We start from the raw sequence: 26,838 nt of genomic DNA on the forward strand, positions 1-26,838 counted from the left end.
TCCAGCTTAAAAGGCATCCTCACATCCAGAGTGGACAGGAGGATGCATTTCACACTAAACTACAGAACCTAATGCCAGTGCTGTGTTTCACATAATTTCATTTTGCCAACATTTCACATAATTACCCAAAACAAAACTATGCGAATTTTGCACACCCATAAAAAAACGACTCAATTTGTGTTACTAAGAACTGCAATTTTAGAGAACAGCATGGCTCTCAATTTCATTCGGTTGGGTAAGAGTAGTGTTTGCATAATTTTTTGTGTTGGATGCTTATTATATTCCTTACACCTGTGTAGGTGTTAACAAAAGATTAATAGTATTGCAAACGACTCAAAGACTTCCATACAGTGGATAAGGGATTTGAGTGGAGGGACACTGGTGGAGTTTGCACAGTGTATTGTGTTTCGGCGATGAAGCTATTGAACATTACCTTGATCGTTACCATACCTATGTTCATTCAATTTGGTGGAGTTTGCACAGTGTATTGTGTTTAGGCGATGAAGCTATTGAAGATTACCTTGATCGTTACCATACCTATGTTCATTCAATTTGGTGGAGTTTGCACAGTGTATTGTGTTTAGGCGATGAAGCTATTGAAGATTACCTTGATCGTTACCATACCTATGTTCATTCAATTTGGTGGAGTTTGCACAGTGTATTGTGTTTAGGCGATGAAGCTATTGAAGATTACCTTGATCGTTACCATACCTATGTTCATTCAATTTGGTGGAGTTTGCACAGTGTATTGTGTTTAGGCGATGAAGCTATTGAAGATTACCTTGATCGTTACCATACCTATGTTCATTCAATTTCTCATCTAAGTTTATATCACCAAGAAGCAAGAGAAGTTCCCTGTCTTACCACTTAAAAGCTTATGATGGCAATGCTTATGATGAACATCATGAGGACACCGTAGAAAGTGGAGAAGGTGGAGGAAAGGAAGTGATTGACGTAATGAACATGGAGTTGCTTCATGAACAGAGTTGTGCATGTTAATAGTGCACGAGGGAAGAATTGTGAAATTTAATAACTGATGCTACACAAAAGAACCTGCAGCTGCCATGTTTTTTTGCTCATGATATCTTTGCATACCAGATGTGCTCATCCTTGAGGTAAGCTGTGCCTTAGCACCTGATATGTAGACTTTGCTCATCCAAATTTATTTATATAACTTGTTTGTGAGGGTCTTGCACTAGTTAATCACTTACGTGTATTCTTGGAGAATTTAGTCATTTCACCAGTACTACAAACCATCCGTTACAGTGCTATTGCATGATAGGATGTGGCTCGTCTAGATGATGCTGACTGGGTGGTGGTGAAGAAGCCCCCTCAGGTACTCACTATATCTATACATGTTAGGATCATTGAAATGAAATTCTTACATCAGGTTTACTATAACCCACCAGCCTACGCAGGATGAAAGAGGAGGTCCATCCACCCACATTGACGACGATGTAAAGACGAACTAGGGCCTTTGATCATACAGTCGGGTGTTGCACACTCATACGACCATACCGGATCCAAGTACACCATACACTGTCCAGAATCCTGCGTTGAACCCATGCTGCTAATGGCACTCTAGGATTAGTGGAAGAATGGTGGGCCCTAGAGGTCCAAGACATTTGTAGCAGCCAGATTACTGATGGTGAAAAGAGACACCATCTGCCACTGGAGACTAGACACAGCCCTTTCCCTGGGGGGGATGGACCAGGGCAATGGACTACTGCGTGTAAGCTGAGGAACATGTGCGTACACCCACGGTTGGTCTCAGAAGTACCGTAAAGTGTGGGGTATGTGGTGGGACTATCATCAAGGACTGAATACTACATAGGGAGCATTCTACATGCTCAGTAGAATGCTGAACTATGCTGTTTTTCTTGAGCATGACTATGTTGCATAAAGCTGTATATTGTTGTTTATAGAAAGCAATACAATTGAAGTGTTTAAAAAAAGAAATCATCTGTTACAATATGAAATCTGTGTCTTGGGAGCTTGCTGCTATTTGTTGTTAAGGAGGATGCCTTGTTGGTTCACTCTGTGGCTCATAGACCACCCTTTTAGTAACAAACAACCCAGACGGGAGACAGTTCCTTTGACAGCATCCAGTTTAGAGAAGTCATTCTAAACCTGCTCCCATGCCTCTCCAGCTTACCAGTCATTTGTTTCAATGTACTAGCAACCACTTTTTATTACCGTTTGCATGCTAAGAATATTTAAGAGATAAAGAATGACTAATAAAGTCCATTTAAAAAATGTCTCCTCTTACGAAACTTCATAGCAGTACAGATCAGACCACCATAACGAAGCGCATTGTACTGCATCCCATGCATTGTGGAAATATACAAAGATCTATGTTCAACTCAATATGAATTCAGTTTATTAGGAAAATAATTTACTTACATTGGTCCATTGCATACAGCAAAATAAAATGTCCTGCATTTCAACACTGCTGTTCATACATAGTAACATAAAAAGCAAATATAACACTGATTTCTGATCAAACATTTCGTTGTCTCCAAGTAAAGTGCTTACAACGTGTTTTTTCCCCAACCCTCCTTGCAGTTATCGGAAATTGTGATACACCAACCTCTGCCCAGAGTCCTGATTTCTTAAACGTTTCAGTCTCTTATGTGCCTCTTAACAATATTGACAGTATAATTTCCCACATCTTGGAAAGTATTCAAAACAACGGCCTTGAAACCCACAGTGTTGAGAAAAATCAGTAGTATGGGTTTCTGAAAATCTTTATCATCAGAGAACTATCTAGTAAGGATCCTGTGAGGACAAGGCAGATTGATTGAATTCTGGGGGAGGAAAGTTACTCTTGGTTCCTGTGCAGGGGAGGCTCCTCCCTGCTAGAAATGAAAAATAAAATGCTTTTATTATCATTTTATTTTTGCCTACCTGAACCGACACGAGCCTTCACTGGGGCGGTGTCAGGCAATTCCCTGTAACAGGCAGGGCAGGGCAGGGGAGTAGTGGGGGGCACTTTTATGTGCACATGAAAGTTTAGCCGGCTGTCTTAGGCCAGTCAAACCGCTATAGGCACTTAGGTTTCTCTTGCACAACAAGGTTGGAAAGACACCACAGACTCCAAGTTACTGTCTGAGCGGCAAACCAGGCTGCTCAGACCAATCCCAGCGCTTCTCTCATGGTGGGAATAGTATTTCCAGCATGAGAGAAGTGCTGGGATTGGAATCTGGGAGCCAACGCATTGTGCAGCTGGAATCAATGATCGTCAGTGAGGAGTGAGGCGGCGTTCGTCGGAGAGGCGGTAAGTGCAATTTTATTTATTTAAGTTATGCTTCATTTAGTTTGTATTCCCTCTCACCACTACCACCACTAACGAATGCCAGAAGCTGCCACTGTTCTTTAGGACTGACAGACAAGGCTGACAATGGTATCTGCTCATTATCCCAATTGTCTACGATGATCTTGTGTCTTTTATTGGCAATGACGTTTGCGGAGGAGATTAATGGCTTCAGTCAGGACTTAGTGATATGGGAACTGTGCCACACATTGGTTGGCTTCCGGCCCTGCCAAACGCATTGTTCACAAGTCGGGGATGAAGGTAAAGCACTCAAGACATATCTCTTTCCTTGAGACATAGCTCCCCATTTGCACCTTCTAAAGGCACTAAATCTGGCACCATCAGCGACTCTGGCAACATCAGCGATTCAAGCGCGGAGATACCCCTTCGGGGGTCGAGTCCGGCGCTATATAAGCAAATAAATAAATAAATAAATAAATAAATAAATAAAGGTCTAAGTTTGGAAGATCGCAGACTCGCCTGTCTTTGTTGTTGGAAGCTCGTGACTAAATGAGCGGACAGTCTGTTGCCAGGGGTGGAAGATGAGGGTCTCTGCTTACCTGAAGTTCTGGCAGGTTGAACAAGACATGCTCGCGTGCGACACCACAATTAAATATACAATACAGGAGATTTAACATAATAAATAACTATGCTGGCTATGCATTCTACCTCTTATAAGAAGTTTGAATGCAGCCTCACAAGGTGCACCACATCAAGCAAATCTTAATCACACCTTGGACAAAGTGTCAACTTATGCTATGGGTTTATTTTCCAATCTGCCCAAAAAAGTGAATCTAATTATCTGGCGTTTCGTGTTGAATCTTGCCATCTTTGGAGTACTGTGAATGCTACGGGAGATCGTCCCTTTCATTCCTGAATACACTTCCAGAACCGTGGTCCAGGTCCTAGTGGTATCGCAGCTGGACTACGGTAACTCCCTGTATCTTGGCGCACACAAATACATTATAAACAGACTGCAAGTGGTTCAGAATGCCGCAGCTAGGATACTGCTGCGCACTCCAAGACAACAGTCAGCCAAGGTAGCCTTGAAGAATCTACACTGGCTCCCTATCCAGGCCAGGATCAAGTTCAAGGCACTATGTATCTCTCATAGAGCTATAAATGACAAAGGTCCAACCTTAATCAAAAGGCTTGTCACACACTACATCCCAGGCAGACCCCTAAGATCCTCTGCAGATCTGCTCATGAAACACACTAGGATAAAGAGAGCCAGATGGGGAGGCATATCCTTCTAGCCTCTGGCTTCTAGCCTATGGAACTACCTACCTAGGGAAATTCGTATGCTGACTGATGAATTGGTATTCAGGAAAAAACTCAAAACTTGGCTCTTCCCTTAAATCTCCTATGCACCCTGACTGCCATCTTTCACCTAGCGCCTGGAAGCCTTCGGGCAGCCATGCGCTTTACAAATCCATAAACACATAAACATCTTCACATGCCCTTCCACCTCTAATCAGTACGCAAACGCCTCGTGCACAAGCACAGACAAACCTGCTTGGAGGGCAGTGTTCCAATGGGTACAACACCATTAGGCTTTACATAAAATCTCTTTAAGTGGCAAAATAAAACTTGCACACACACATAAACACTGAGAATTGATATGCATGCAAACAATATACCCAGGCACGTCCTCCTTTTCACATTTACCCTATTGAATAACATGTTATGTTATGTTATGTTATTAAATTATTTATTGAGCGCACTAACACTGATTAGTTTCTTGGCGCTAATTTGACAGTAACACAACAGGGGTAAGAAAAGATAGGTTAAAAAGCTTGTCTGAAAAGCCATGTCTTCAGAGCCTTCCGAAAAGGTAGAAGATCTTGACAGAGCCGTATTTCCAGTGGAAAGGTATTCCATAAATAGGGAGCAAGTGTTGCAAACCTCCGTCCACCAGAACGTTTAAGCTTGAACGGGGGGATCTGAAGAAGACCTAGGTGGAGAGAGCGAAGGTTGCGAAGGGGAACATAACTGGTGATTAATTGATTAATAAATTCAGGACTTCTGCCATGCAGTGATTTAAACATCATACAGCCTGCCTTAAAGGCACAGCGTTGTGTGATCGGAAGCCAATGCAATTTAATGAGAAGGGGGGTCGCTGCTTGCCACCTTGGTTGCTTCATAATCATCCTGGCAGCATAGTTCTGTACCATCTGGAGACGCTTGAGTAGATAGCCTGGAACACCCAAATAGATGGCATTGGCGTAATCCAGATGGGACAGAACAGTGGCAATCACAACCTGGGTAGTAGCCTCCAGCGTAAGTAAACGCCGAACCTTCCTGATTTTTTTGAGTTGGTAAAAACACTTGGAGACCACCTGACCCACTTGTGCCTTGAGAGAGAGGTCAGTGTCCACAATGACTCCCAATGTTTTAGCCGATGGTGATGGTTGTGGAGCTTGACCCAGGTCTGGGGGCCAGTATTGGGGGCCCCAGTGTTTGGCACTATCCCCGGTCAATACCAGTTCAGTTTTACCTGGGTTTAATTTTAATTGATTTTGGTCCATCCAGGATTTAATAAACCTCATGGTCGACTGGAAGTGACTGACGGATTTTGCGGAGTTGTCAATGGTGAAGAGTAACGGCAGATCATCTGCGTAATTAAAAACATGGTCCGTTGATCCATACTAAGGTGTGCAAAAAACATTCAAAATTAATTTTGTGAGGTAGTTGTAACAATAATCAATCTATAAAGACAATTCACACTATTGTTAGCACTGTTGAATAGGTAGTTTGTAGCACGCTGTAAACATTATCCGGATCCTTCCTCAGCATCAACTGAACACACCGGACGCAGGTGCTGTTGGATTGTCTGTTCTTTCAATCATTATACAGCTGTCAAAACAGGAACCTATGGAGACAAAACAATCAGTTCAGAAAATTCTATATGGTTTTGTGCCATTTTTCACATCCTCAGATGATGATAACAGACATGATCGGATTAAACTAACCAGCAGTCAGCAATGTCTCACCAACCAGCAGTGAGTCACCAACAGAGGACTACATTTACAACAGTTGCATTGCCGTAAAGCAATCCAATATGGGCAGCGGGTGCTGCCCTTCCAATGTACCTGAGTGATATATGTTTGTCAAACTCAATACTGAGAAGGGAGCCCTGTCACCGATGCCGGCAGCAGCACTGCTACCACTGGAGCAAACATATTGGGAATAGGGGCCACTAATTGACCAGCTCTTTCCGCATGTTTTTCTTGGACTGATTAATCCCAGGTTTCGATTTTTACTATTTACTGAATCTCTTTTTTTGGGGGGGGAGTTCCGCTATAAATCTAAAAAAAAAAAAAGGTTAACTTTAATAGAGGGGACTCACCTTTAGTTCCCTTCTTTCCCTTAACATAAATGGTTTCTGTTTATCCCCCTCTTGCATCGATAGCTCGGTACCCTTCTCATTTTTAATTCAACAAGACCCTCTTCAACTCTTTCCTTAACTGATTCTTTTTAAGTTTTGTCTGCACAGCGCTTGTGCTGTGCTTGTGAAATCTATTGTTTACATACACCTTCAAAGGGGCATACATCCTGCCACAGTAATTTTCATTGGTTCCTGTGCTCGCCACTTACTTTTCCTCCCTTTCCATTGGCTGTTGCATGTTTTTCCTGTTCTTCCTCTTGCATTTGCTCTTATCAATTTGTTGAGGCCCAAATACTATTTTCATCCGCTTTTGAAGCGAAAGTGTTTTTTTTCATGTTTTGCCTACACAGCGCTTGCGTACATAGCCGACAGCTCTCAACCCGCCTCCCCGCTCATACGGATATGCATGTGCCTCATCAGTTTCATGCCAGCTTTTCTCTTATCATTATTATTATCTTTGTTGCGCTCACACAGCCTGACTTTAATATGTCTGCCTCTCAGGACGTTGCCTTGCATGAAAGTACGCCAGTTGACTCTTGGATCTCGCGGGATATTTTTTATTATCTACCTTGTCCTCACACAGCCTGCGTTTAATATGGCCGCCTCTCAGGATATTGTTTTCCATGAAAGTACGCGAGTTGACTCTTAGATCTCATAGTAATGATGTCATTTCCTATGGAGTTTCCTGGTACTGGCCAATGACCATGCGCGTCATTGTGAAGAAGCGCAATTCAAACCGGAGTCAGGTCTAACAGTTGAGACCAGGCAGGAATTGAACCTTGGTATTAGAACTTGCTCATAGAAAACAACTGAGAACCTGCAATGTGCAAGTGAGCAGTTGCAGGAAGGGGAGACCTTTGTCTCTGGTTAGCATGAGACAGAGGTACAGTCCATCTCCACTTGCAGCCTATTGCCTGGGCCACTTTATGGATGTTTTTAAAACATAAGTGACCCTCCTTGTTGTAGCGTTTACTTTAGTTGTGTCCTGGCATGTGCAAGAACAGATGAATTGACAGCACATGCATGACTCTCTTAGGAAAACTGCATCCTGAGAGTCTCTCACTTCCAGTTACTTTTGATTACAAATGGGTTTAGAGGCCACATAAGCACCACCACTCTCATGTGAGGGCTTACACATATTATTAGCTTAAAAGACTGATATCTAAGCATGAATACAATTTTACTGTTTCACAAAGGAAAATATGAATAATTATGTTCACCTCTATATATGTTTTATGTTTCTTACTGAGCATTCTAATCACTGTAAATATCATGTGTTACTAGCACCCAGTTTAATGTCACTCAGTTGTCCGCCATTGTCATCATGAAGGGCTGAGCCAGAACGCATGAACAGGTCACTGCATATGGTTTATGTGATGTGTAGTTGGCAGTATTAAAAACAGAGTGCAGTCTGAGTCGCTTTTACAGGGATAAGTATGGCAATGTTGGTATTTGTGTGGTTCGTTTGTGGGTGAGGACCAACGGACACATGCATCAAAGTAAGGAATTGCGATTCCTAAATTGCGATTTTTAAGGAATCGCAATTTAGGAATTATAATTCCTTATGCATTTAGGAATCGCAAAAGAAATTGTGATTCCTACCCATTCCTTAATTGCGACTCGCAAATTGCGATTCGGTATTAAGGAATAGCTTCCCATTCATTCCAATGGGCGTAGAGGCCAATAGGAATGAATGGTATTGCATGCACAATTTGCGAATACCAAATAGGTACTCGCGAATTGCGCATGCAATTTGAAGGGTGCAAGGCCACCCTGATAAACCCCCAAAAAAAGGTAAGTGTGCACTTGTGGTGCACACACATGCCCAAAGGTCATGTGTGTGTACCACAATGCACTTTGAAAAATGCATTTATATGCATTTTTTGAAGGAATTGTAAATGACCATGAAGTTGATGGCAATTTACGAAAACGCAATTTGCAATTGCATAATGCATCACATTTAGGGGATCGCAATTTGCGATTTCCTAACTGCATTCGCAATTAGGGGAGTCGCAAAAAAATTGGGATTTCCTTAATTGCGAATTGTAAAAAAGGTATATGGATCTCAAAATGACCTTTTGCGATCGTAAATGGACGCATTTTGCGATTCACACGATTTGCCATCGCAAAATGGTTTGATGCATGTGCCCCAAAGTCTGTAATAACTTGCTTGGATATTTCATCAGTTGTTTTAGGTGATTACTGCCTGGCAAATGTATACGTCTGATAAGCAGCTGGTGGTAGAAAGTGTTGTTGGATGGCTTAACAGCAAGGTAGTTTCATAATCGGGATGAGTTGGGTGCATGTTCTGTGTTTGGTTACAGTGTGTACTGTGATATCTGAGCAGCAAGCCCTTAAGTCAATGTGCCATGCTGCTAGCTAAGAATAGTTATGAAACAGTAGGGTATCGTTCTGCTAGTCTCTAAGGAGCGGCTCAGAGCAGCAATTATTAATTATGCTCTACACCAAGAGAGAAAGTCTCGCAGCTGGTTGAATATTTCACCAAACAGAAGCAAAGATTCCTTCCTGTATTTTGTTTTTAATCAAGTGCTCTTGTTTCATGATTTCAAAAACTTGGACATTTGGATAGGGTGAACTGAAGGAAACAATTGTGCATTGTTTTAACTCAATTTTCATGAAAGAGGTAATCTTTCTGTATTATAAAAAATGTATTTTGCTGCAAAACACTTACATACCATTTACCTACTCTAAGACACCACTCACCCTGCACACTCATCCATTAATTACTCTGCACAGTCATCCTGACATTGCACTGGATGTCGTAAACTTCTCACTCAGCATCACACAGTGCTGACTCACATACCACTGACATACCTCTCATCCAGCACTCACATTCCTCTTACCCTCCACCCACACCTCTCACCTTGAACTCAAACTGCTCATCCTGTACTCGCACACCTCTTACCTTGTACAGCGGCGCAGAGTGAAGGTTTTCCCCTTACGCGACTAGCCAATGTTAGGTTTTCGAGCGCGAGCAAGAAAAATTCGCTAGACCACCTCCCGGCGAGATTTCTTAATGCGGGTGGTCGCAGCAGGTTGCTACCGCTCGAGTTGAGAAACCTGCCGCTCACATTGGGGAAGCTGCTGCTCGAGTAGAGCATCTACTTGAGCGGCAGAAAGAAGCAGCGCCCTCCTGTGCTGCAAGTGGTACCGTTTGCGCAGATTTTACAGCACAGGACAAACCCCAGCTGCTAAAAATCAGCGGGAGTAGCGCGACTTACCTCACTCGGCCGCTTGCAGAACTCCGCCCAGGCCTACTAAACACACATTAATCACCATGCATTGAGGCACTTTCACCCTGCACTCAGACACTTATCAACCTTCGTTCATGCACCACCCACCCTGCACAGAGAGCACTCACACCATTCTCCCGGCTCTCATACACTGCTGCTACACCTCTTATTATTATTCTCATAGGTGAAACCTAATCTATTTAGTAATGCCTGTTCTGTTTCTTACTACACAAACCTTTCTCTTACGCTATACCCTTTCCTCAGCATTACTGGAAGGCTTGGTCTTCTGTGTAAATCAGCAGTTTTCCATTGACTCTGATGTTCTCCGATCTTTATTTTAAGCAACAGTTTGATAGGTTCATTTTCTCGAGAAATCACTTTTGGTGGAACCCCAGATCAGAGACCCCCAATTCGTCTCCATACCATAAATCTAAGTGGTGTATTCCCTCCCTCACCCCATCAGTTTGAGCCATGGCCGGTGGCAGTAGTATGCATAGTTTTTGGGGTGGCAATCAGGGAAACTTTCTACTTGCCTTGCCATATGGTTTAATTCCACAGGTTCGGGGTAACAAGGGCCCCTTTATTTTTTATTTAAAAATAAAATCTAATGCTTGTTAACATTATGAACACCCCCATTATTACCATAATATTTTCCTAACAGCATGAGTGAGGTATGACAGAGAGCAGCGGTTCTTAACCTGTGGTCCAAAGACCCCTTGGGGCACGTGAAGCCTACTCAAAGGGGTCCGCAACTGCTTAGAAAATAATAATAATACTGAATAATATTGATATTAACAGAATAATAAAGTGCACATAAATAAAGAAGCAAAATGTGAAATTGGAAATTTGTAAACATTCTGTAAATGTGAAAGAATTTGAAATGGGAGGCTAAAACTTCAGTTAGTATTCTGAGATTGATTTCTGGGAGCAGTGCACGTGCATCAAACGGGACAATAAGTGGCCTCAGTTGAATATAGAAAAGCTCCAACCTTTCCATTAAAATTACAATTTAGATTTTTGTTTGTCAATTAAATAAAATATTTCAGCATTAATGTATTTGCTTGCCAAGTGCTTGTTTCAGTATTTTTTGTTTAATGTTCTGTGGTTTAAATAATTGAAAATGCTCAGGCCGAAGCTCAGACTTCCAGTTGTCACTTAGTGGGTATCCCCAGACTCCAATAGTGATTCATTGGGGGTCCCGCTGTTCCAGTACTGGTTAAGAGGGGGTGACAGAAGAGAGAAGGTTAAGAACCACTGATATAGAGTGTCACAAATATTACTTGTGCACCTGTTGTTGGTGGTATTCCGTACCTATCTGTGAAGATTTACTGTAAGGTAAAAATGAAGTTTACAAGATGGAGAGCGAGTGCTGCCCACAGAGGGCACCCCCATCCTACTTCATCATGCCCTCTTCTGCTGTGTGTAGGGTTCTGGGGAGGCTGCTATCAGATCATCCTTTGTGACACGAGAAACTCTGATTGGGGGCCCCAGAGAGAGAGTACTAGAACCGGATCCGACGTCAGCAGCGCCGCGCGCCGCGAAATGGCCAATCACTGCATGACTACACGAAGTCAGACACAGTGATTGGCCATTATGCAGTGCGGCTGAGCAGCAGTGTGCACCACCCACGCGCGGCATCCAATAATGGATTGTCCTGCCCTGCTGCGCGGTGACCGGCCAATCCTAGCGCTGCATGCGGCGCCAGGATTGGCTAGGGGGGCACACTGACTGCTCGCCCTGTCGCCCTCTCTAACGCCGGGGGCTGCGGCCCAGTTAAACCAGCACCCCCCTGGTCACTCTCTATTGGGGGGGAACTTAAATGCGCATGCTCGGGCTAGTTTCAGCCCCAAGCTTCACTCGCTGCTGCAGCTGAGTGAGTGCGTGGACTGTCACTCAAGCTGCGCAGCAGTCCAGCCCCCCTGCGCGCAGCGCATTCCCGAGTCCTGGATAAGTCGGGTGCTGCCCGGATTCCCGGCGGCTCTCGGCGCTTACTAAATAAATTATTCATGATCATGATGATTATTTTTAAAACAGTGACAGTGTTTATTTTCCTTGAAGCCACGGGTCCATGTGTGCTAGTGGGGCTGCGCCCCTACGCCCCAATGGACGCACCGCGACTGATTGGCTGACAGTTTGAAACCTTGAGATGCACTGGACGCTGAGAGGCAGTTCGTATCTACCCAACTGTTCATTTTATTATGGAATATAAACTGCTGAACCCCAAGTATGGCTTTATTAAGTACAACACTTGTCGTAGGGGCCTTTTTTTATTCTTGAATGTGACATTTTAGTGGTTCCCAGTATGACAGAAATATCAGTTTGCAAAACTAATGAATCCAAGCACCCGCTCACATGGTACATTTGACTGCAGGTGCAGTGGCCTCAGCTCCCACTAACCTGGACTATTCTTAGACCCTTTTGGCCCTAGCCATGCTGACTCGAGTCCCTGCGTCGCTCTTGCACTCCTTCTCCTCTCTTGCTCTTTACTCCTTTTTCTCGTCTTTCTCTCCAGTGTCCTTCTCTCTGTCCTTTTTACTCTCTCTCTCACTATTTTGCCTTTGTCCCTGTGGCCATTCCCAATCAATCAATTAATCAATCAGAGTACTTGTAAAGCGCGCTACTCACCTGTGAAAGTCTCAAGGCGCCGGGCGAGGGGGTGCCGCTAATGCTTGAAGAGCCAGGTCTTGAGGAGTCTTCTGATGGCGAGTAGGTCTTGGGTCTGCCGTAGGTGGGTAGGGAGGGTGTTCCAGGTCTTGGCAGCGAGGTAGGAGAAGGATCTGCCGCCGGAGGTCGTTCGTTGGATGCGGGGGACAGCGGCGAGGGCGAGACTGGCGGAGCGGAGCTGGAGGGTGGGGGTGTAGAAGCTGAGTCTGCTGTTCAGGTAGGCTGGTCCGGCGTCGTGGAGTGCTTTGTGTGCGTGGGTGAGGAGCTTGAAGGTGATCCTTTTTGTCGATGGGGATCCAGTGTAGGTCTCTCAGGTAGGGGGTGATGTGGCTGCGGTGGAGGACGTTGACGATCAGTCGGGCAGTGGCGTTTTGGATGTGTTGTAGTGGTCGTAGGTGTTTGGCTGGGATTCCTGTGTAGAAGGCGTTGCCGTAGTCCAGTCGGCTGCTGACGAGGGCCTGTGTCACCGTTCTTCTTGTTTCGGTCGGGATTCACTTGTAGATCCTGCGGAGCATGCAGAGGGTGTTGTAGCAGGAGGAGGAGACGGTGTTGACCTGTTTAGACATGGAAAGGGAAGAGTTGATGATGAATCCTAGGTTGCGTGCATGGTCGGTGGGTGTCGGTGCTGTTCCCAGTGTGGTCGGTCACCAGGAGTCGTCTTTTGTGCCTGTTCCCCACTGTCCACTCTCTCTTTGTGCCCATTTTCCACTCTCCACTCTCTCTCTTTGCTCTTGTTCCACTCCCCATTCCCTCTCCTTGTTCCTCTTTTTGCCAGTTTTCCTTGTACCTGCGTTTCCTTTGCTCCTGTTCTCCTCTGGTTCCTCCTGTGCTTTCCCGCTCCCACTGCTCCTTACCTGCATCCCCCTTCCGTGTTTTCTCCCGCCTCCTGCGTCCTGACCTTCCCTTGCCCCCCTCTTTACCCCCCAGAAAGCCCCCTCAAGACCTACTTAATGGTGGCTGCTGCACGGCCCCGTTGAGCAGATGCCTAGGCTCCAGTTCTTACTTACGCGGACTGGTCCTCTGTCCAGTCTAAGGCCCTTTCTAACCTGCATTGGCTGCCTCAAAGCCCTGCCTCGTTCTCGTGCTCCTTTGTATCTCTTGTTCTTTGCTCCTATTCGCTCTTCACACCTGTTCCCTTCTCTTTGTCCTTTTCACTCTCTCGCACACTCTTTGCCTTTGTTCTTGTGCCCATTATCCATTCTCCACTCTCTCTCTTTGTGCCTCTGTATACTTGTTCTCCACTCTCTCTCTTGGTGCCTCTTTATACTTGTTCTCAACTCTCTCTCTTTGTGCCTGCTTTCCTCTCTCCACTTTCACTCTTTGAGCCTCCTTTTGCCGTTGGTCCATTCTCCACTCTCTCTCTCTGGTTGTGCCTCTCTTTGTCCATTTTACTTGTGCCCGTTTTTCCTTTGCGCCCATTCTCCTTTGCGCCCATTCTCCTCCGTACTTCCCGCCTCCCCATCCCGGCTTTCCCATCTCCCCCACTTGCATGCATCTAACTTGCGTGCCTGCTCCCGCATTCAGCACCCAGCCCTTACATAGTCTGCCTCTCCCCCAAGACATGCTAATGGCTGCTGATGCATGACCCCATTGAACAGGTGCCTAGGCCCCAGCTTCCGCTTACCTGGATCCTCCGACCAGTCTATGGTCCTTTTAGACCCGGCCTCGCTGCCTTTAGGCTCTGTCTTGTTCTTGCGCTCCTTCTTCTCTCTCGCTCTCTCTGCGCCTTCCTCTTACCCTTCACTTCTGTGCCCCTTTCTTTGTTCTTTTCACTCTCATTCTCACTCTTTTGCTTTCGTCCTGGTTTCCACTCTTCACTTGCTCTTTGTGCCTATTTTTGCCCATTTTCCTTAAGCCTACTTTTCCTTTATGGCTTTTGTCCTCGGTTCCTCCTGCACTTTACAGCCTCCCTCCTCCCAGCTACTTACCTGCATTTGACCTTACGTACCGTCTCTAGCTTCCAGCGATTCACACTTCCTTAACCCCGCCCTCCTTCCCTACGAGGACCTACTTAATGGCGGCCATGGTGGGTCTGCAGAGTGGGTGCACTGCTGGAGCGTGAGGGAACACCAAAGGCAAGCCCGTCTGCACCTGGGAGCCCGCCCAGCACCATGGACCCTGGGGTGAATGTATGACATTGTTCTGCATTCTGTCCATCAACTGTGGTTTTTGCATTTGTCACCCCGAGTGGGATGGGTATGCTCAGACGTGAGTCCCATGCACTCCACACCACTGGATTCAAGCAAGCCGGGCTGAAGACGGCTGGAATGCCAGAAACCGGTCCTCGGAAGCTTGTTTCCGGTCCAGGAAAGGCATGGCTTGGCAGTTCGGGCTGGACTGTTCCCATGAGGCACAGGGTCAGACTGATTTGCATATGGCAATGTCTGAACTGGGGTGGTGTGGAGTGCAAAAAAACGATGGATTTAGGCCCAGATCTCTGTACTGGGGTGAATGTATGACATTGTTCTGCATTCTGTCCACCAACTGTGGTTTTTGCATTTGAACGTCACAGCTGCACAGACTCCCTCCTGCATGCACTCAACACTGGGGACCATGACAACAGCTGCTCCAATGCAAGACAAAAGAACTCATCAACCAGCTGCCCACCACCACCAAATCAGACCACCAGATCACGAACTGGAAACCCCTCACCCCAGAGGACAACACTGAAATCGTGAGAATAATCCCTTCTGGGGCCCCAATTGACCCTTGCCCCCACCATATCTATGAACTAGGAGGAACGCTGATAAGCTCCCACCTCACCACTACCATCAACACATCCATCCAAAGTAGAACTTTCCCGTACAACTGGAAACATGCAGAAATTACAGGTCTCCTGAAAAAACTCACGGCAGACCCAAAAGAGCTCAGCAACTACACATCTCACTCCTGCCCTTCCCATCCAAAGTCATGGAGAAAGCTATCAACAAATATCTCTCCAACCATCTTGAACAACGCCACCTGCTACGTCATGCAAATCCCAACGATGCCTCAAAAAAATATAACTCTAGTGTTAAGCTTCTAACATTTACTCACACCATTGAAGACGAGACACCTTTTACAGCAGTAATTGGGAAGCCTGTTTCCTTGGGCTAAAGCAGAATGTGGTGTAAATGCTCAAATATACTTACGCAGGGTGGGTGAGCTTTTTGTCTGTCATGACTTTTCATCCAGAAGAAAACCAAAGCACAGACACTGCAAGCACGATTACAACTGGCAACACAACCGGCACCAGCGGTGATGATGAAGCAATTTCTGTGGAAAGACAAAACCATTCAGGAGTTAAAGGTATAAAGCGTGATTTATTCTGAACATACATCACACACACACACACACTGTGGTAGAGAAGTGGATAGATACTACTCTGCAGGTTGATGGTGACACCCCTGTAATAATCAAATGTTCTCTTTTCCAGAAGAGCCTAGAAAGGAGCAGATACCAAGTACAGCTAACAGAATTTTGCATTTATAACAAAATCCTAAATTAATAGCACAAATTTCGGAACTGTGTGCCAGGTCTAAACCTAAGTATCTATTCAGGTAGTGGGCACATGATTCATGCGGTCGGTCAGCAGGCTAGTGGGTCACGTCAACTGCAAATAATCTCTATATCAATTACATCCGAGAAAACACCTGAAGATAGGCAGGATGGTACAGGCACGTTCTCCACTAAAGACCCCTAAAAGCCTACCCTGAAACCTGGAGACTCCAGCTCATCAGTCAACACTGAGGCCACTTCACAGACCCAACCTATGCTTCTGATATTATCTCTCAATGACTCCTTCGAGCTGGGATGTGTCCCAATGCTCCTGAAAGAGTCCCTTATCACCACATCCTACAAAAGGCCTATTTTGATGGAGCCAAGCTGACCACTAGCTGTGCTAAAGAAAGGTTTCCATGGGACCCTGATATACTACAAAGGGTGGACACATCCCAATGGCTGCCCCAGCGCACACTAGACAGATGCCAATACAGTGTCCACTAATGGCATGAACAGAAGCTGGACTTGTATCAGACCAGGTAGAGACAGTAGAGCCCTTGTCCTACCTTTACCCGTACACTTCCCTGCATCATTTGACACGGTGGACCACAGCATCCTCTTGAAGAGCCTGCAGAAGGTGGCCAGAATCAGGACGCATGCAGCTATGTTAGTGCAGTAGCACTGAGGTCCAGGTATGGGAAGAGGCAGGTGGCCAAAGGGCCATGTTGCCTCCTCAGTGCATGGATAATCGATGGCACCCATAGGACTGCACTGCCCAATGCTTCAATTCATTCCTCCTTGTAGACCTGTCGAACACACTCAGCGTGCGGGCTCAGTCATCATGGCTAACCCCGGACATGTCAAATCCGCTTCTCGGGGCACATTGCTCGCCCTGACTATTTAACTAATGCTTTACGCTCCTCTTAAACCACTAGTCTCAGGACTTTCAGTCCCAAAACTACGCTGATGACATTCAAGTGCTCCTGAGGGTTACAGGCCAGCAGGACTTGTTCTCAACCATTTGCAAGTGCTAGGAGGACAGGAGTGCTGAGTGAGGAAGAACAGTCTTAAACTAAGGATCTTCAAAAACATAAATCCTGCCCCCATTAACTCCCCAACCTACATTCTTTGAATAAGCGCTTTCCATTAAGTTAGCAATTTGGGATAAAGGCGGGGTCCTGACCATGTAAGTGAGTACAATGTTTAAGCCGGTTTCTTGCCATAATAAATAGTCTGAAATGTTACACTTTTGTTGTTACTTCCATTGGCAGCGCCATTAGCGACAATGTGTGGTGCAATGTAGCCAAGATGACTCATTGCTGTGGGTCAAGAAACACTTAAGTTGGGCGGAGTGTGCTATACAGCTAAATGAACAACATTTAATTTTGCCCACACAAAGCGAGGCTGTCAGTAACATAATTCTATCTGAACAGCTCTGCATGAGCGTCCAGTGACTAACAAATACTATATACTTTGGGGTAAAAAGAAAACAGTGGCATGTACCTGGGTAAGTCCAACTTTAAGAGAAGGGTGTATCAAAGTTTGTCCTAGTTTTCATCTCACCTTCTCTTAAGACTCATTTCACTTCTGAGTACTTACTTTGTATCTCAGATTCAACAGGAAGTGTAATCTCCACATTGAGCGCTGGGTGTCGCAGCACACACGTCACAAGGTTCTCATGGCTGAATCGTGAGGAGACATAGGTGAAGTTGCTGATGACGGTGATTGTGCGGTTAGGGTTGTCGATAAAGTAGTGCTGGGGTTTACCCCGGAAACTCTGGGTGAGGTTCCACGTGATTTCTGGGGCTGGCTTCCCTGTCGCTGAACAGCTCAGTATTAATTCTTTCTCCACGCTCTCTGGTTTCGACAGAAAACTTGCTTCGAGTCTGGGTTCAGATATTGCTGTAAATTAAATTAAATGGATGATTATCCTTTGTGTGTTATTCTCATACCAGACATTTCAAATGTAAACCCATTCATTATTTATTGTACTACAGGCCTTGTGACTGAATAACTTGTAGCAGAAAATACATTTTTTTAAAAGAATATTGCGGATCCCCCAGAGTGTACCAGAAGAAATAGTGCATGAAGAGTTGGGAGCAGGTTTTATTTCTGATTTTATACAACTCTGCCCAATACTCCCATGGCTTTCCAGCTGGCTTAAAAGTGATTTAGAGTTTAATAGTAAGACTATTCGTGAGTGTACGAAAATGGAATATAGTCAACCTACACCATGGTTGAGTAACATTAAAACTACCCTGGGGGGCGATGGGTAAACCTAAATTATTCAGTGCACCAAATATGATTTGTAAATCAGATATTGCATGGACTAAAGGGGCTGTTTAACGCCTACACAAGAAGCAAGGGCCCTGGTGTCCCAGCAAAAAAAAGCTACATGCAATACATGATAGTTAAGTCTGTGAAAAGTGTGGAAATGTTCTTAACATTGGAATTGCCGGCTCTGAATACAAGATTATTAAAATATGTTGTTTAAATGTCTTCCCACAGTTGCTAGTGGGCTGGCATAAGCCTTCAGATCGCCCTCTTTGCACATGCGATAAGACCTCTGCACTAGAAACTTTACATATTATTTTTATCTACCCTAAATGGGCTCCTTTGCGTCGAATTTTAAGCAAGTAAGACTGTGTTATTGTATCAGCAATTTTTAGATAATTTGAATGTTTGCTGTTTTTTATATATCGGTGTATTTAAACAGGGATATATCATGCTCATTTATGAAATGGCACTGAAATGACTGATAATGTTTTTATTGCTGTTACAAATTCTTAATATTGTAATTTTATGATTGCTGTTGCAAATCGATTAAAGATATCTTGAACTTGAACTTGACTAAATAATTTTAATTGGTGAAAAATATTGTGACCTGGGTGCCCATTGAACTTTGATGAACAAAGTCCTTTCAGACTGCCAGAAAAACTGGCTAAGCCACCAAGTATAAGATGGTGAGGCCCGCTGACAAAGGCAGACTACAGCTTTTGGAGGGACTGCGCAATCACGCAGACACTCAGGGGCATATTTACTAATCTTTCATGCAACGTAGGTCAGCAAGCAATGTTGATGCGCTGCATGAAAGGGAGAGGGCAGAAATGCACCATAATTACAAAGATACGGAGCATCTCTACTCTCTCCTTGCGCTGGCGCACTGTGTGCTGCCTAGCACCAATGCAGGGACCCTTGCTCCATAGTGCAAGGGTGCCTGCATTACAGGCAACACTGCCTAGCACCAATGCAGGGACCCTTGCTCCATAGTGCAAGGGTGCCTGCATTACAGGCAACACTGTCTTGTGCACAAAGCAATACCTTCCCACACAAAAACAATCCTTAGAGTCATTTTTCTCGTTTTACATGTGCTGCAGTATGCTGCGCATGTGGTAAGAGGAAATAACGAGGAGAAATAAAGACATTTCTCTCCATTACATCTCACTGGGGAAGGCACAGCATTTTGACGTATTCATAGGTTTACTAGCTTTAGTAATTCTGGGAATGCTCCAAAATTCACGGGTTAATGCATGGGAATGTCCACCCATGGAACGCCTCCCAAGTTGAAATGTTATGTAATGCAGCACAAACAGCTGCAGTGCGTTACTTTGCTTTACAAAGCCATGCAATGCTGTGCAAATAAGGCCTTTGTTGGCTTTGTAAATTGCAAATAAGCCTTTGCATTGCCCTTCGTTTCCTTGTGCAACACAAAAGATCAGTAAGTCTCGGCCTCAGTGTATAAAAGACCCCTTTATTGTGACAGGTCTGTGTTTATAAGACATGCTCAGCCAACTCTGGCATCTGACAGATTAATAAAAAAAGCTAATGCATGCACAATGTTCCTAACCCCGCCATCCTCAAAACCCATCCACTTGGCGGGTTGTCTGACAGAATATCGAGGAAACATATATCATGTAGAGAATATCGTCTCAAAAATATTGAGGACCAAAATATAGAGAAGGTAGGTGCAATCAGGTATTGACCATTCTTAACTCCACATTTATGTACCTTGAAGATATATATATATATTACTGACCAAAGTCTCCTGCGCGTCGCAGCTCTCCCTCAGCGTGCGCAGGAACACCAAGCACGGACCAGAGTTACGGTGCTGAAATTTTTTTATTCGCTAGTCGATCTCATAACGTTTCGGCACCCCAGTGCCTTGCTCACATGATATGTATATATATATATATATATATATATATATATATATATATATATATATATATATATATATATATATATATATATATACCATTGTCATGGTACATGTATGTGGAGTTAAGCATACTTAAAGTTTGCTTACCCATAGAAACTTACCTTCACGATATTTTTGTCCTCTTTGTTCTTGACACAATATTTTCTCCACACGATATCTTTTCTGCTATATCTTGTGCAAACATTTGCTTGGCCCCGCCCTTTCAGACTGCCAGGTGTTCCTAGTGTAACTTGGCTGTCTGTCCTGTCTCTTCCTCATTCATCGTTCCAACCGGCCCCTGTTTGTGCTTCTAGTCCCCTCTTCTACTTCTATTTATTCAGACCTATGAATCTTCAAGAAGGCTCCCCCTTTCACAGCCAGTTGAATGAATGAATGAATGAATGAATGAATGAATATTGGATTTATAGAGCGCATGGTTACCCTGGAGCGTCCCAGCGCTTACCACTGGGGAACACGTCCTGGACTTCCCTGTGGGATGGTTCCTTTACTGGGCATCCGCAAGGTGCAGCCAGGCATCCCCGGCGGTGATGGGGCCGGAGTGGAGATTAAGCAAGTTATTGCCCAGAGTTGCTGAGTGGAACCCATGGTTAAAGTGGCACTGAGGCGAGATTTATCGGGCCCGCTGACATTGGTCCTGCACCCGGCCATGCCGGGAATTGAACCCTGATCCCGGGCCGACCTCTGCCTCTGGGTCTGCCGCCTCTAACCGTTGAGCCACACTTGACTTATCCGCTCATGAACACAGCACCCCCTCAGCACTTTCCCACCATAAACAATCCTATCAAAGAAATCCCCCTAACCTCTGCTCTTCTCTCACCCAAAGGTGTGTTTCCTGCTCTGCAGTCACACTCGCGATCATAACACTTATCAATCACAAAAAAATATTCTGTATTAAAATGCCCTTCTATAGAACGTAAAATAACATGAAACAAAAACAAAAGCACGGTGTCCTACTACCATATTTTCCTAGCACGACTTTCAATAGCACACATTGTTGAAACAGCAATATGCACTCCTTGTGGTGGTTAAGGTAACATAAAGAGCCATTCCCTGTGCATCTGCTTCGAAGACCATCAAATGAGCGCCCCTTGTGGGTCCTCCCAGTTGGAATGAATGCAGTTCTGGACTGCACCACCTGCCTAAAAGCCCCGGGGGCATCTCTCAGCTGCCCCTACTTCCCTAGGCCCAGTGTCCGTGCAGGTAAGAGCGGTGGGGGTCAACTCGACAGACGGCGACGAGGGGACATTAATTTGTTTCATTTCCACTCGTTTTCGTTTGTCGAGTCCCCCCTGCCCCCCACCCCACCTCTTACCTGCACGGGCCGACCCCAAGTGTCCTTCTGCAGGTGTCACTCCGATTCTTGAGAACCCGTCCCTCCCCAACCATTTGTTAGGTCCCTTGAGCCCTCCCCCCCCCCCCCGCCCCCCCCCTCCCCAGCAGACAGGATAGAGAGGCTAGTTGAGGGAGAGACACAGAGGAGTAAAAGATAAGCGAGATATATAGAAATAGCAGGAAGAAAAGATGAGGAGCAATGAAAGAGAGCATTTCAAAGCAACGACAGGCACTGAGACTGAGGGGGGGGTAAGGACAAACAGGAATAGAGGAGCGGATGCACAAGAGAACGGCTTGGGAAACAAGAGAGACATCAGTCAGTCAGTCGGCCTTCCTTTGAAACTATTACTCTGCCAGGGAAGTTGAGTGCGTCAGGCTGAATGCGGTCAGTCATGCTGATTTCTTACTGCCCTCCCGGCGGAGACCTCTCCATGGAGCCTTCCACGGTTTCAGAAATGGATGGGAAGAAACTGTCTCATGATGCTAAGGGAAGGGTCGCAGGAGATCTGTATGCCGGGGGCTAGCGTCTCTCCTTTGAAGAGCTCACAGAAGAATACGGGGTGACACGAGGCCACTTTTTGGCCCCCAGTGTGGTAGTGCGGATGGTACAACACAGCTGGAAACAGAAGAAAATGAGCAGGGCCGGTTTTAGTGCTGGCGACGCCCCGTGCGCCAATGCTTGTTGGCACCCCTAATGACCTCCTTCTCCACGGATTCCCTCACCACCACCCTGTAACAGTGCCTCTTAAGTCACCATAACCACTCTCTCTCTCATGCATTTCTTTTGTTTTATAGCACCACTCATACCAGTGTAGGGCGTCAGAGCACTTTACATCACACACACATTACACAGAGACAATCATAGGTGTGTAAATCAGTGTATAGGAAAAGTTGCATAAGATAAGACAGAGGACTACATGGTGTAGGAGCCACATTCCACCATTCTGGTAGACAGCATCGTTTAAGAGTGTTTAGTCCGGGGAAGCATAAACTCAGAATGTAAAACTTAGCACGATGGTTAGGGCCTCGAATGGATGTCAGGTTTTCCTGAAGGTAGGGAGAGACACATCTTTATAATGGTAGGGAGTTCCAGTTTTGGGGCGGGTTCTGTATGAAAAAATAGCAACTATTGTTTTAAGATGGAATTCAGGCATAGCCTTTTGGGAATATTGAATGACCACGAGCATACTCAGGGTGAGCGTGCCTTCGTGGGCATGGGTAGCATAGTGGCTGAAAGGGACACTGCTAAACACTCAAAGTCAATGACTGAACACCCGACAGATGAATGGGGAAAAGCCAAGGACACATTTGCAAAGTTCTAGTTAGTTATTAGGGATAGCCCTGGGGTGCCCCCCATAAGTACCAGAAGAGCAGGCGGGGATAGAACCATCTTCATAACATGCAAGCTAGAACTCAAAAGATGTACCCAGTACACTCTTAAAACAAGTGCTCCAGCGATGTTGGTACTAGGCTTTTGAGAAAGTAACTAACACAGGAGTGCACAGAAACCCAGGAGGAATAAGTAATTGCACAAATACAAGCACATGCTGTGAATATTGGGCTGCTAGTGAAAACTCGTCTATGGGACAAACAGGAGTTTGAATATCATGCCAAGCACTGCTCAGTTGCGTGCCATCTTACAGCGCTGTGCTACCGCAGATAATGGATCACATCTCTGACCCTAGAACAATACCCACTGCGTCCTATAAAGATCACACTATGAATATACACTCCCGCAGCCGTGCGGGTCCAGGGTGTGTAGCGCCTTACACGAATGTGCCAGAGTGAACCATGTCAGCGCTATGAGCAGAGCTCTAAAGTTTTCACAGGTCCCTTCATAAGCAGGTCATTCAGTCCAGGGTTTTTCTTTACGTTTCTGATCTTTAAATGGGATCAAGACGACAACTCCCAGAATTCTAATAACAAGCATTTGCAATGCAATGGTCTCGGCATCATTAAAGGTAGAGCTATTGGCATTGCTCATGACATTTCTTTTTTTTCTTTAAATCATAAATAAATGGCATTGTCATTTACATTGCCAATACACAGCACTCTGCACTCAACAGCACACACCACTCTGCACCTGCACTCACTGCTCTGCACACTCACTCTGCACTCACTACTCTGCACACTCACTCTGCACTCACTACTCTGCACTCACTACTCTGCACTCTGCACTCACTACTCTGCACTCTGCACTCACTACTCTGCACTCACTACTCTGCACTCACTACTCTGCACTCACTACTCACTACTCTGCACTCACTACTCTGCACTCACTACTCTGCACTCACTACTCTGCACTCACTACTCTGCACTCACTACTCTGCACTCACTACTCTGCACTCACTACTCTGCACTCACTACTCTGCACTCACTACTCGGAATATGAGATAGAAACTGAAAACTGTTATTACCAATACATGTAGGGTTGGGCTACCTGTTCCCAGCATGCCTTGAAGATGCAAGGCCCGTTACATGTATTCTACTCTGTTCTTGTCCCGTTCACCCTGTCTCTCTGTAGAGAGCCACCCATTGGCATCATAGGATGAATGAAGCGCTTTGTCTAGGGCCAATTACTGGTATTGATTTTTCAGCTCAATCTTACTTTAGGCAGCTGCTCCACTATCTATTAATATGATGTATGGCGTGCAATGTGCAATCCGAGATGTGCAGTGAGCGGGAAGGACATAGCACTGTGGAGAGGAAAACAGAATACGATGGCAACTCTATCCCACAGTCCTGCAGTCACAAGCAAAGACAAAGGTGTGTCTCACTACAAAAGAGCTCACAGGATGTCACAGTGATTCACTGCAGGACTGTGGCTGCAACTCTACAGCAACTGCACCAACTCAATGCCAAAGGCTGTCGCAGGAGCAAAGAAGACTAATGTAGTGCAAAGCCATACACTGCAGCTACAAAGGGTGGCAGGACCATGTCAACACTGCCCCATTGTAGCCAAAGAGGAATAGATACAGACAAATAAAGAAAAGCACAAATTCCTCACAGTCAAAACAAGCGTATGACAGTATTTATACATAGAAGTAAGATTATAAAGACAGAGCATTACCTAACCAAGTACTGTAGTCATAGCAAACACGACCTTCCCTCACATAAATACATGGCCAAATGGATACAGCAAACCAGGAGTTTAAAGCACACGTGACCTTTCAAAGCAAACATGCTACAAAGAGACACCAAGCAACACGCTAAATCTCTCCACCAGCTCAACACTGTGAACACTTGAGAAAGAGATATCTAATTAATCCAACACAGCACGGAAATAAGACAGAATGGCTTATCCCATCCTTACATATTGCACTAGCAACTAGAACTCAACAGGCAAACAGAACAAAAGCCAGTGTCGTTGTTAGAGTGGCGTTGTGAGTCTCGTCTACATGCAGATGGACACGCTTTCATTTAGCAGCCAAATATAAAATAACTCTTACTGCCCCCGGAATTCCGCCGCGGCCGCACCGGAAGTCAGGCAAGGTCGCCTGTGACGGGGGCGGAGCCGCGTCCGGACCGGAAGAGGAGGCAAGCGGAGGACATGCGTGGAGGGGCCCGGGGCTCCTGCGAGCGTGGAGAGCCCCGGGGCCGACAACAGGACATTGCACACGTGTTGCGGGGCTCCCTTGACCAAGAGGGAGTCCTGGGAAAGGAGCTACCAAGAGCCGCAGCGTCAACTCTCCCTGCCGGTGCGGAGAGCGGAGTCCCCCAGATTGCCACAGTAAGTTAAAGGGGAGAGGGGGGGGGCCGGTGCATGTGTGTGTGTGTGTGTGTGTGTGTGTCTGCGCGTGTGTGTATGAGTGGGGGGGGTTCTGTATGTATGTGCGTGCGTGAGCGCTTCTGTTTCTATGTATGCGCATGCGTGTGTTGTGTGGGAGCCTCGCGCAGCGCTCGTACTTATGCGCGTGCCAGTTTAGATTCGCATGCGCGCGGCCAGGAGTGTCTCCTGGGAAGCACACTCGCTGACAAAAGATCTCGGCGGAGACGCGCTTCCGCGCGGCTAGCCGAGACCTAAAAACCTGGCTGAGCCACTTTAGCATGAAACTGGGAAACATGGGAGCCCCCTCGGAGCGCATGATCAGGGACAGCAGGTCAATGCCAGATTTTCACAATGTCTACAGGAGGTAAATTTGCATACACATGCATTTGATAGGATAGAGTACGTTTTCCAGAAAATACGGTAATGATCTCACTCTTTTGGAACTAAGTCGGACAGCCCTAAGGTTACCAGTTGACTCCATTTAATCAGGTACACAACGTTGAGGTGCTAGACTCTCCTAGTCAGCAGTGCTTTAAATGGGCCGGTACTCACCGGTACTGAGTACCGGCACTTCTACATTTTTGGGCCCTCAGTACCGGCACTTCTCATTAGCCAAGGGAGAGTACCGGTACCCTAAGAGTTGCACTGCAGGCTCCGATTGTTTATCTCCTCTAACACAGGTTAGATGCCGCCCTGTCTCGCTGGATCTTGTAAGGGCGCCAAGCCTCCTGCAGTCGCTGTTGGAGATTTCAGCAGCGTCCACGTGAATGGCCCCAGGCTGCAGGGGTCTAAGAGGGCCTGCTGTGCCTCACGCTGTGCTTAACAGTGCAGGTGTTTATCTTTCCACGAGGTTGTTAATTGGCTTAAGTGACTAAAACCCACATCAAAACTTCGGGCTGCAGAGCAAGTACTTTGCATTACTTTAACTGGAACTGAACATGCAGTTAAGGCAGTTTCCTTTAAGATCCTGGCAATTGTTTAAAATGTATTTAAAGAACTGTCTGGCGACGGGTGTGAGGGAAGTTGAACCCATTAATCGATCAGAAGGGCAGCAAACAGGGAGGGAGGTGAAAGTGTAAGAGATTATGAGAAGATTCTTCGGAGCATATGCTTTAAAGAAATATAAGGCGTGACAGACCCCTGGAGACCCTCTCGTGATAACATCTGCCTTATTTACAAGTTGGGGGTGTGGGCATAGCGATTGTGGTCGCCACAATTGCACGTGGTGTCCGTGTATCATGGCAGTGTATGTGTGTGTCATTTTAGAAAGGGATACGAACAGGACTAGATATTGTCTGAGCAAAAACACAAGTGGGAAGGGTCGTGTATAGCATGGCACTGTTGATGATGCGAAGTCGCCTGAAAACATGGTTGGGACCGGAACTGAGGGAAGTTCAGGTAAGACGTGAGGAGGAAGTA

General features: G+C 45.7%; 1 protein-coding gene across 1 annotated transcript in view; it reads right to left on the bottom strand.

Annotated features, from left to right (window-relative positions):
• Nucleotides 1–5,009: 5,009 nt before the first annotated feature.
• LOC147698890 (nectin-3-like) overlaps nucleotides 5,010–26,838 on the bottom strand; it is a 49,841-nt gene continuing 28,012 nt past the window's right edge. The window contains exons 3-5 of the mRNA XM_086933528.1: nucleotides 17,699–18,001; nucleotides 15,751–15,874; nucleotides 5,010–6,185 (exon numbers count right to left, since the gene is read on the bottom strand). Coding sequence (XP_086789654.1) covers nucleotides 15,786–15,874; nucleotides 17,699–18,001 — 392 coding nt within the window. The 3' untranslated portion in view covers nucleotides 5,010–6,185; nucleotides 15,751–15,785. The remainder of the gene's footprint in view (nucleotides 6,186–15,750; nucleotides 15,875–17,698; nucleotides 18,002–26,838) is intronic.

This window comes from Lissotriton vulgaris, chromosome 8 (assembly GCF_964263255.1).
Source record: "Lissotriton vulgaris chromosome 8, aLisVul1.2, whole genome shotgun sequence".
Lineage (NCBI taxonomy): Eukaryota > Metazoa > Chordata > Amphibia > Caudata > Salamandridae > Lissotriton > Lissotriton vulgaris.